Source organism: Salvelinus alpinus, chromosome 38 (genome assembly GCF_045679555.1).
Source record: "Salvelinus alpinus chromosome 38, SLU_Salpinus.1, whole genome shotgun sequence".
NCBI lineage: Eukaryota > Metazoa > Chordata > Actinopteri > Salmoniformes > Salmonidae > Salvelinus > Salvelinus alpinus.
In genome coordinates, this window is record NC_092123.1 from 8,055,660 (window position 1) to 8,067,944 (window position 12,285).

Here is a 12,285-nt window from a genome sequence, read left to right on the forward strand (position 1 = left end):
TATCCATATTTAAAGTTATCTTTATTTATTGTTTGATCATTGAAATAAATATATCTCCATTGCCTGCAACACACAGCTAAAGTAGATATACTTGAATGAAAACAAACTGATGACATCAGTATACACCTGTGGTACATTCAAAATAATTAGCTAATGTTGAAGTTGACCTGCACCTACACAGGGGAACAATAAACACTCAAACGTACGAGGCTTCTTGTGCAACAGGGACTGGAGAGACAAAGTCAAGTCAAATCCAATGAAAGCAACACTTGAGATGAGTTATTCAATCAAAATATATTCATTCATCAAATCACAAGTATGTTGCCTTAGGTACTTTTAGCATAATAGTTTAGGGCTTGAGATTGCCATCAATGTCCTCTGTCATTACCAGATTTGTAGTCGCTGTCCCTCCCATAGTCAATAACACAAACAAATACACACACACACTAGTTCTCACCAAAACAACCTGACTTTAAGTATAGGCGTATACGTTTATTTTACTTTTACACTCTAAACAGTTAAACAATCAATATGCGTATCTCTGCATAAAAAGTGATCAATTAGTTGTGTGTAGAATCGTCTTAGTGTTCTGCTTTCATATAGGCCCATGAGGATAACTATTTTATCTCTACCCAAAAGATGCATTTGGGTGAGTACGGCAAGATTTAAAGTCCACCATTGTGGAGTTGTTCCGAACTAAAAACATTCATTAAAAGTGTAATGTCTATAACTGAAGATAAAATCCATGTAAAACCAAATATCTGACAAATAAACTTGTGTGACAAGGCATAATAGTAACACCATTGACACTGCTGTATCCATGAAGTGATAAATCAATGTTTTATGTTTATGCCCTAAAATTTGACTTAGCATAGGTGGGAAACCTGTCTGTAAAGAGCACATGGCTGCTGGTTGAATTGTATTGTATTGCTCCTGAGGCGGCTCACGTATAATATGCTCTTTTTTGAAGTCGCCGACTAGACTTATCAGGTGGAGCAAACGTACAGAAAATCTTTGGCTGACACTTAAACAAATAACCCTCTTTCTACTCAAAATTAAAACAAGATTCTAGAACAATCAATAAAAAAAAGATTTTGTTATTTTGGAGAAAAAGGTGCAAAAATGTCTAGCTATCAAATAGCAAACCAACAAAACTAAACTCACTCCACATAATGCCATACTTTCAATTCATATGGAGCTACTAGGCCTAAATCAAAAGACCAGAGGTCTTAAACCATAGATAGCCTGGTCCCAGATCTGTCTGGCCTGTATAGCCAGTGCCATATACAGCGCAACCAGGCTACCTAGATCTGTGAACATGTGGAATAGTTTATGTAACACATTCTGCCTCCAAAATAGTCACACTTAAGCCTAATGCACAGTGTGTGTACTTTACCCATTTCCTTCAAAAGCTGTGCCAGTGAGAGTCACTTGATTTCACTTCAGATTAAATAGTATTTACACTGAATCCATCTACCTCTGATATTATATTAATTTCAGGGATATACACACACGTTACATAACGTGTACATTTATCTTATGCATACGTTCAGGTTGTACATAAAGAGAAATGTTTTGTGCACTTAAATGTAGAAAATACATTCCACATAGTGCTGACACACACTGAGGGAGAGTTGCGCAATGAGCAGTACGACATAAAAAAGCGACGCGAAAGGAAACAACCAAAAAAACGAAAAACATCTGGGGAAAAGTCAAAGGTCAATATATATTTTTTAAACGCTAGAAATACAATACTTTTATACAAAATCAACAATACAGTATTATCAACAGTATACGTGACCTACCACTGACGTGACAAATGGACCACACACTTACAGTAAGTCTTCCAGATAGTTAAAGGGGCCATAGAAATAGAATGACTGGAAAGGACCAAGCCTCTCAGATCACGTATATATAATTTCAATGGGAATGTCCGTTCTAGTTATTTTATTTCTATGGATAGATAAGAGTATTAGTTGGCTCATAGTAGGCCGTCAATGTTCTTCTCTGATATCTCCTTCTCTTTGTCCTCAGTGGCGCCCCCCGGTGGACTGTACTTGTTGTTGTAGTCCTGGAGCATGGTCACAACGTCGTGGTGTCCAAAGTGCACTGCCTCTTCCATCGGTGTGTTACCCCACCTTGATGGAGCAGACGAGAGACATTGTAAACACTGCTCTTAAATGGACACGTTTTACATTAGCTAAGTTTCCATCCAATTGGCGACAGATTTTCACACGAATATTCTCAAATCTGCAAAAATTAAATGTGTGCATTTTCCCACCAGAGGTGTGTTTCCATGAAATGTACTTGTTGCAGATAAAAGGCTGTGCATGATGACGTAGTGGACATAAAAATAACTTTTGTTGTTAAATTCCCATGTACCGAATAAAAAATACAAATTCAGTTTGTCACATGCGCTGAATACTACAGGTGTAGACTTTACAGTGAAATGCTTACTTACAAGCCCTTAACCAACAATGCAGTTAAGAAAAATACAAAAAAATAATAAAAATAATAATAAAGGTAATTGAGGTAATATATACAGTCGTAGACAAAAGTTTTGAGAATGACACAAATATACATTTTCACAAAGTCTGCTGCCTCAGTTTGTATGATGGCAATTTGCATATACTCCAGAATGTTATGAAGAGTGATCAGATGAATTGCAAAGTCCCTCTTTGCCATGCAAATTAACTGAATCCCCCAAAAACATTTCCACTGCATTTCAGCCCTGCCACAAAAGGACCAGCTGACATGTCAGTGATTCTCTCGTTAACACAGCTGTGAGTGTTGACGAGGACAAGACTGGAGATCACTCTGTCATGCTGATTGAGTTTGAATAACAGACTGGAAGCTTCAAAAGGAGGGTGGTGCCTGGAATCATTGTTCTTCCTCTGTCAACCATGGTTACCTGCAAGGAAACACGTGCCGTTATCATTGCTTTGCACAAAAATTACTTCACAGGCAAGGATATTGCTGCCAGTAAGATAGCACCTAAATCAACCATTTATCGGATCATCAAGAACATCAAGGAGAGCGGTTCAATTGTTGTCAAGAAGGCTTCAGGGCGCCCAAGAAAGTCCAGCAAACGCCAGGACCGTCTCCTAAAGTTGATTCAGCTGCGGGATCGGGGCATCACCAGTACAGATCTTGCTCAGGAATGGCAGCAGGCAGGTGAGTGCATCTGCACGCACAGTGAGGCGAAGAATTTTGGAGGATGGCCTGGTGTCACAAGAAGGGCAGCAAAGAAGCCACTTCTCTCCAGGAAAAACATCAGGGACAGACTAATATTCTGCAAAAGGTACAGGGATTGGACTGCTGAGGACTGGGGTAAAGTCATTTTCTCTGATGAATCCCCTTTCTGATTGTTTGGGGCATCTGGAAAAAAGCTTGTCCGGAGAAGACAAGGTGAGCGCTACCATCAGTCCGGTGTCATGCCAACAGTAAAGCATCCTGAGACCATTCATGTGTGGGGTTGCTTCTCAGGCAAGGGAGTGGGCTCACTCACAATTTTGCCTAAGAACACAGCCATGAATAAAGAATGGTACCAACACATCCTCCGAAAGCAACTTCTCCCAACCATCCAGGAACAGTTTGGTGACGAACAATGCCTTTTCCAGCATGATGGAGCACCTTGCCATAAGGCAAAAGTGATAACTAAGTGGCTCGGGGAACAAAACATCGATATTTTGGGTCCATGGCCAGGTAACTCCCCAGACCTTAATCCCATTGAGAACTTGTGGTCAATCCTCAAGAGGTGGGTGGACAAACAAAAACCCACAAATTCTGACAAACTCCAAGCATTGATTATGCAAGAATGGGCTGCCATCAGTCAGGATGTGGCCCAGATGTTAATTGACAGCATGCCAGGGCGGATTTGAGGTCTTGAAAAAGAAGGGACAACACTGCAAATATTGACTCTTTGCATCAACTTCATGTAATTGTCAATAAAAGCCTTTGACACTTATGAAATGCTTGTAATTATACTTCAGTATTCCATAGTAACATCTGACAAAAATATCTAAAGACACTGAGGCAGCAGACTTAGTGAAAATTAATATTTGTGTCATTCTCAAAACTTTTGGCCACGACTACATGTACAGTTGAAGTCGGAAGTGTACATACACCTTAGCCAAATAGATTTAAACTCAGTTTTTCACAATTCCTGACATTTAATCCTTGCAAAAATTCCCTGTCTTAGGTCAGTTAGGATCACCACTTTATTTTAAGAATGTGAAATGTCAGAATAATAGTTAGAGAATAATTTTTTTCAGCTTTTATTTCTTTCATCACATTCCCAGTGGGTCAGAAGTTTACATACACTCAATTAGTATTTGGTAGCGTTGCCATTAAATTGTTTAACTTGGGTCAACGTTTCAGGTAGCCTTTCACAAGCTTCCCACAATAAGTTGGCTGAATTGTGGCCCATTCCTCCTAACAGAGTTGGTGCTTGCACATACTTTTTCAGTTCTGCCCACAAATTTGCTATAGGATTGAGGTCAGGGCTTTGTGATGGCCACTCCAATACCTTGACTTTGTTGTCCTTAAGCCATTTTGCCACAACTTTGGAAGTTTGCTTGGAGTCATTGTCCATTTGGCAGACCCATTTGCGACCAAGCTTTAACTACCTGACTGATGTCTTGAGATGTTGCTTCAATATATCCACATAATTTTCCATCCTCATGTTTCCATCTTTTTTGTGAAGTGCACAAGTCCCTCCTTCAGCAAAGCACCCCACAACATGATGCTGCCACCCCGTGCTTCACGGTTGGGATTGTGTTCTTCGGCTTGCAAGTCTCCCCCTTTTCCCTCCAGACTTAAGGATGGTCATTATGGCCAAACAGTTCTATTTTTGTTTCATCAGACCAGACGACATTTCTCCAAAAAGTACGATCTTTGTCCCCATCCGCAGTTGCAAACCGTAGTCTGGATTTTTTTTATGGCGGTTTTGGAGCAGTGGCTTCTTCCTTGCTGAGCGGCCTTTCAGGTTATGTCGATATAGGACTCGTTTTACTGTGGTTATAGATACTTTTGTACCCGTTTCCTCCTGCATCTTCATAAGGTCCTTTGCTGTTGTTCTGGGATTGATTTGCAATTTTCGCACCAAAGTACACTCATCTCTAGGAGACAGAACGCGTCTCGTTCCTGAGCGGTGTGACGGCTGCGTGGTCCCATGGTGTTTATACTTACGTACTATTGTTTGTACAGATGAACGTGGTACCTTCAGGCGTTTGGAAATTGCTCCCAAGGATGAACCAGACTTGTGGAGCTCTACAATTTTTTCCCCTGAGGTCTTGGCTGATTTATTTTTATTTTCCGATGATGTCAAGCAACGAGGCACTGAGTTTGAAGGTAGGCCTTGAAATACATCCACAGGTACACCTCCAATTGACTCAAATGATGTCAATTAGCCTATCAGAAGCTTCTAAAGCCATGACATCATTTTCTGGAATTTTCCAAGCTGTTTAAAGGCACAGTCAACTTAGTGTATATTAACTTCTGACCCACTGGAATTTTTATACAGTGAATTATAAGTGAAATAATCTGTCTGTAAACAATTATTGGAAAAATGACCTGTCATGCACAAAGTAGATGTCCTAAACGACTTGCCAAAACTATAGTTTGTTAACAAGAAATTTGTGGAGTGGTTGAAAAACAAATTTTAATGACTCCAACCTAAGTGTATGTAAACTTCCGACTTCAACTGTAGGTTAAGCTCATCACCATGCACTTTTACCACCCTGTGAAGTTCAACTTATTTCACCTGCAGCCTAATAAACTGCATGCATTCCCAAGTTGTGGTGGGAGGACCACACAACATATCATTGTGCGACTCCAAGTTTACTTTGATATGATGGTTATTTGCGCATGTAAGTGCTTCCATCACCATTTCTTGCATAATACATTTTACAGACAAAAATATCCTATCATGTCTAGCGTATTTGGTTTTTCGAAATATGGAAAGTTTACTGACAAATTTGCTGTTTTCATTTGGCCTGTCGTGACATTTCTTATCCAACATGTACTTTACTCTCATAAAAAAGTGGGATGGAAAACTGGTTAGACAGACAGACACTGGGTGAACATACGTCTTCTTGTCCATTGGAGACATTGGATCTTAGCTACATTGACAGACACTGGGTGTTCTTTGAGGCCATTGGAATCTACGCTCACCTGTCTTTGGGAACAGGGTTGACCCTGCATGCCTCCAACAGGAACTTGACCACCTCTACATGCCCTTCTGCTGCAGCCACATGGAGGGCCGTCCTGGAGTCGTAGTCCCTCTGCTCCATGTCCATGGAAGACAGAGCAAACCTGGACACATTCCACAGAAGGACAGTGATGAGTACAGTACAGCAGCCAAAATAGCACACACACCACCTCTAGTCCCCATGTAGACACACAGGGAAACATTACAAGGTCTCTGACACAGCGACAGATTTGGAATTTACTCTCCAAAGATGTTAAAACAGGACATATTTCCTTTCATAGCTTATTTTCAAGGCCTTATTGGCCAACATGGAGAGGATGCAGTGCTGTGTACCTCCTCAGTGCAGACACATCGCCAGTGTACGCAGCAAAGAGAAGATTGATGACCGACTTCACCTGAAAGACAACAGAGAGGCAGTTTGCATGTCAACCCCTTTAGCACTATCAGTATCTTCCAGTGGGTGGCACTGTTGCTTTAAAAAACACTCAGTCCAACGGCAGCTTTTTCATGGGAACATGTCGACTACATGTACATGAAGGCACCTTGGTGAACGTAGGGAAGTAGAAAAAGAGAGGAGAAGGAGAGAGAGGCTCCCAGTTAAACTCGACTCACCCTCTGGTCTCCGCCCTCCCTGCGAGGATCCAGCTTCTTGACAAAGTGCTTCAGGTTGTCGTAGTTGTGGAAGTTGCAAAGGGACACCAGATCCTGGAACAGAGCAATCCCTGTCAGGCTTTCTGCTGGTTTTCTAATCATCAATCAATTAGATCACTGACAGAGAGACAACAGAGTGAAAACGGTCAGTTTCTCGTACCGTGCAGAACTGGATTCCTCGTACACTGTTACCCAGCTTGTCCAGTGGCGGGGACCAGCACATGATACCCATGACGTTGGGCACCACCAGCAGGATGCCCCCTGCCACACCTGACTTAGCTGGAAGTCCAACCTGCCAGACAGCATAGAGGAAGAGTGCAGACAACAGTGTCAAAACATATCAGCAGAAATGAACAGCAGTGGATGGACAAACATCATGGAGTGGAAGATCTACTGCAGGTGTAACGTGTAATGCTTAAATGGTGGTAGATTGTCGTTGTTCCCACTGTGTCTCCAAAGAACAGCAGGCCAAACAGACCGTAGGAAACCATGCTAAACTAGGGGGGGGGACTAGGAAAATTAGGGGACTAGAAATTGTCTGTTGTACATGATCCCTGTCAAATCAACAAACACAAGTATTGAGGGAAGGAACTTGGAGACTCACGTGGAAAGCGAACTGTCCCGAGAAGTCGTACATGCCGCATGAGTGCATGAGGCTCAGGGTGTTCCGTACCGCCTCTGGGCCCAGCACGCGCTCGCCTGTGATTGGACAGAAGCCGCCATTGGCCAGGGTGGCCGCCATGACGCTAGCGCTTTCACAGGTCACCTCGATGGAGCACAGCTAGAGAAGAATAGAAAACGTTTAATATACCATCGGGAATAACAGCTGACGGAGAGAGGAAAACAAACAGGATGTTTCTCCACTAAGCCCATTGAAATGATACAGCTTAAAAAAAAAAAAAATGCTCACTCGATGCCCACACCAATTCACCATGTATACATACTGTCGTCACAGCCAGTGTGTCTATGTATGTGGATGACTCAACATTATACACGTCAGCTACTAAAGTGAGTGAAATCACTGCAACACTTAAGAGCTGCAGCTAGTTTCAGAATGGCTGGCAAGGAATAAGTTAGTGTTAAATATTTCAAAAACTAAAAGCACTGTATTTGGGACAAATCATTCACTAAACCCTAAACCTCAACTAAATCTTGTAATAAATTATGTGGAAATTGAGCAGGTTGAGGTGACTAAACTGCTTGGAGTAATCCTGGATTGTAAACTGTCATGGTCAAAACATGTTGATGACTACAGCAGCTAAATTGGGAGAAGTCTGTCCATAATAAAACACTGCTCTGCCTTTTTAACAACACTATCAACAAGGCAGGTCCTACAGGCCCTAGTTTTGTTGCACCTAGACTACTGTTCAGTAGTGTGGTCAGGTGCCACGTGGGATTTAAGAAAATTACAATTGGCTCAGAACAGGGCAGCACAGCTGGCCTTTTAAATGTGCACAGAGAGCTAACAACAATAATATGCATGTAAATCTCTCATGGCTCAAAGTGGTGGAGAGACTGACTTCATCACTACTTGTTTTTGTAAGAAGTGTTGACAAGCTGAAGGTACCGAGGTGTCTGTTTAAAATACTGGCACACAGCTCGGACTCCCATGCATAGCCCACAAGACATGCCACCAGAGGTCTCTTCACAGTCCCCAAGTCCAGAACAGACTATGGGAGGCGCACAGTACTACATAAGAGAATGACTACATGGAACCCTATTCCACATCAGGTAACTGATGCAACCAGTAGAATCAGATTTAAAAAACATTTTAAAAAAACACCTTATGGAACAGCAGGGACTGTGAAGAGACACGCGTGCGCGCACACACTATGCAATGATATGGGCTGCGACCATGTAACGCTTTTATAACATACAGAAGTGCACTGGTTATCAAGGGGCAAAGTATCGACACGTTTTTTTTTTAAATTGAGAGACGAGCTTAAAGTTTTCTTTACTGACCATCATTTTCTCTTGTCTGACCGCTTGCATGAGTTTCTCACACACCTGGCCGATCTGGGGGATGTTTTTTCTCGCCTGAATGATCTGAATCTAGGATTACAGGGACTCTGCCATACAACTATATTCAATGTGCGGGACAAAATTGAGGATATGATTAAGAAGTTGGAGCTCTTCTCTGTCTGCATTAACAAGGACAACACACAGGTCTTTCCATCATTGTATGGTTTTCTGTGTGCAAATGAACTCAAGCTTACGGACAATGTCAAATGTGATATAGCGAAGCACCTGAGTGAGTTGGGTGCGCAATTACGCACGTACTTTCCCGAAACGGATGACCCTGCCTCCAGTGCACGTACCGATATCTGAACAAGAGAGCCTCATCGAAATTGCAAGAAGCGGTTCTGAGAAAATGTAATTTAATCAGAAGCCACAGATTCTGGATTGGGCTGCACTCAGAGTATCCTGCCTTGGCAAATCGCACTGTTAAGACACTGATGTCCTTTGCAAATGTCCCTCACTAGCATGAAAACTAAATACAGGCACAGACTGTGTGTGGAAAATGATTTAAGACAGACTCTCTCCAATACAACCTAACATTGCAGAGTTATGTGCATCCTTTCAAGCGCACCCTTCTCATTAACCTGTGGTGAGTTATTCACAATTTTCGATGAACAAATAAGGTTTTATATGTAAGATGGTTAAATAAAGAGCAAAATAATTGATTATTATTTGTGCCCTGGTCCTATAAGAGCTCTTTGCCACTTCCCACGAGCCGGGTTGTGACAAAAACTCACACTCAATCTTATGTTTAATAAATGTATCGTATAGTGTGTGTGTGGCAGGCAGGCTTACAATGATGGCAAAAAACAACATTTGAGAGTGCGCTGACCCTGGTGCTAGAGGGGGTACGCAGCTGGAGGTTGAATGTTTGAAGGGGTACGGGACTGTAATAATTTTGGTAACCACTGCCTTAATGTGTTTGGACCCCAGGAGGAGTAGCTGCTGCCAAATACAAATACTCACCTGGAAGTAGAGGTCTAAAATGGAGGTCATGTCTGTCCCCTCTGGAAAGCACTAGAAAGAAACAGTGGTTTGATTTGACAGTCAGACAACGCCTTGTAAATGCCTATTTAAAAATGTCTAAGTGATCTAGAAAAGGTACACTTGATTGATGTAAAATGTGTGTGCTTGTTTCAGCTGTCACCAACCTTCTTTTCCTTCAGGTAGTAGCCGATAGCAAAGTTACGGTCTCCAGACTCCCTCTCTGACTGGAATCTGGGTGCAGAGAGAGCAGGAACATTCTGAGTCCTGTTTCAACTAAGTAAAATTCCAAGTTGGAAAAACCAGTAAAGCTTTTTGTGTTGTAGACATAGCCGCAGGAAGTGGATTAGGGGCGGGAAAAAAATGACGGCTATATCGGTCTGCTAATACAGGACTAGTAAAGGCCCAGTGCAATTTTGTGAAGTGTATAACATTTTTAAAAAACATCTATTTTTATATTTTGTTTTTTTAGGTGGTGCTGCAGCACCCCCAGCACCCCTACCTCCCGCAGCTATGGTTTTTGATGTTGTTCAGATCAAGATTTATCTCTATGGTTGTTGTTTTCGTGGTGTTATTCTAAAGCAGAATAAAGTACTGATTTGAAACTGATTATCATACTAAAAATGCTAGTGATGAAAACAACACCGATGAATACTAAGGCATGGCACCTGGCCAATGGTGGTGAGCCAAGGTGCTGAACCAAACCACAACCCCAGTTCTTCCTCTTGAGAACTCACGTGGCATTGCTGAAACCCACATACTCGTTTCCTGCCAGCTTGTTCATGAAGTTCATGACCTGCAATACAAAGTCCAAAAGGTCACAAAGTACACCCATCATTACAAAGATAATCCCAAATATTCAGCGCAGCGTAGGGCTAAACATAAAAGAACTGGGTAGCGTTACTTACATAATCAAATTTCTCAGCATTGCTTGCCCCTTGCTAAAAGAGAAACAGAAGATCACATCAGTATGAATGACTACATACTGTATATCAAATTAGATATACAGGAAATTGTATATTGCCTAGCTAATGGGACTACCTTATGACAAATTCAATTCCAAATTACCAATATCATTACAAAATCTAGCAATAATCATTACAAAAAAAGTATGTGCCCTAAAGAAATAAGTTTAGTCCTAATATTACGAATATTTAGGATTTCTTGGCAACTAAGCTAATTGGAGATGAAATGAATCACTAATCAAAGAGTCACGGGTTTTCAAATGAGAAAATAATCTACCAAAAGACAATCAGCAAAACAATGTGTAGGCCATTCTATCAGACTGGAGATAAAACACACCACAGGTAAATGCAATTCCTTATATCTGCATAGACAGGTATATGTGAACTTAATCTGTAGTCGTGTAAGTAGCCTTTGTACTGTAGGGGTCTGAGTGTCTGTTGAAAGTTAGTGATGTATGCTAGTGACTGTGTGTTGTAGAAGGTTATGGATCTATATGTGCAGATTAATTAGTGAAGTCCTCACTTAATATTGTAGAACACAATGACTTCTGGGATATGTAGTGTGAGCTGAGGAGAGGAGGTACTACAGAAACGAAACATTACATTTAACTCTAATAATACAAATAGTGCAAAAAAAAAGTTAAATACATTTAAAAAATAACACAACTAATCAATAATCTAAAAACAATGGTATGTTTGTACTATCATGATTTTGAAAAACATTTTTTTTGCCTTTATTTTGTAAACCGTTTGTAAAATCCAGGTGACAAATAGCAACTACTACAACTGTAGCATATTATAACAAATCCAGATGTTGTTCAATGGGGAGAATAATTTAAGTAAAAAAATTACCAACGTCATTGACCTGTGGCAGTGGTCATAATTTCCCACAGATCTTAATGCTGTAAAATATGCAACAACAAATAAACCACAAACGAGGCTTCAAAAATACATTACAACGTTCCCATAGTTTAGTCCCAGATTTACCATACGGGAACCACATTTTGAGAGACAGATCTGGTCTATATTACTGCATACATTAGATTAGAATTAGAATGTGGGGGCATCCAATCAGTGGATTGATTATTGAGCCCACCATTAGCAACCTTTACAGTGATTGGTTTAAGGTTATAATGAAGATTTAAGCAGAAAGATACCACATCATTACCCTGTCAAGTCAAAAGGCTGCCATCCAAATAACCAAATTACTGATAGGCTACAGATGTAGGATCTTAATTGTATCACTCACTGCAGGAAAAATGCAAACTTGTAGTGTATTAAAAGTTTAAAAAGGCTTCTAAAGTTTATAATTTCCACTTTAAAATGTCAAGACTTGATTTGCCCTAACAATAAATATATCAACCCCTACAAAAAATGTCCATTAGTTATTATTCACATACTAATTCACATTTCCTGTTGCTGCAGGATTATTTTCCTGCTGTAGCAAACTGGATC

General features: G+C 40.8%; 1 protein-coding gene across 4 annotated transcripts in view; it reads right to left on the reverse strand.

Annotated features, from left to right (window-relative positions):
• Positions 1 to 4: 4 nt before the first annotated feature.
• LOC139566191 (glutaminase kidney isoform, mitochondrial-like) overlaps positions 5 to 12,285 on the reverse strand; it is a 24,508-nt gene continuing 12,227 nt past the window's right edge. For 2 of the 4 annotated variants that reach the window (XM_071387209.1, XM_071387208.1), the window contains exons 8-17: positions 10,774 to 10,806; positions 10,603 to 10,661; positions 10,033 to 10,099; positions 9,848 to 9,898; positions 7,467 to 7,643; positions 7,023 to 7,154; positions 6,824 to 6,916; positions 6,545 to 6,606; positions 6,175 to 6,315; positions 5 to 2,138 (exon numbers count right to left, since the gene is read on the reverse strand). In XM_071387209.1, the coding sequence (XP_071243310.1) occupies positions 1,982 to 2,138; positions 6,175 to 6,315; positions 6,545 to 6,606; positions 6,824 to 6,916; positions 7,023 to 7,154; positions 7,467 to 7,643; positions 9,848 to 9,898; positions 10,033 to 10,099; positions 10,603 to 10,661; positions 10,774 to 10,806 (972 nt within the window). In that variant the 3' untranslated portion in view covers positions 5 to 1,981. Of the gene's footprint in view, positions 2,139 to 6,174; positions 6,316 to 6,544; positions 6,607 to 6,823; positions 6,917 to 7,022; positions 7,155 to 7,466; positions 7,644 to 9,847; positions 9,899 to 10,032; positions 10,100 to 10,602; positions 10,662 to 10,773; positions 10,807 to 11,353; positions 11,522 to 11,682; positions 11,707 to 12,285 lie in introns of those variants that run through there. The other 2 variants (XM_071387210.1, XM_071387212.1) reach the window with 2 other exon arrangements.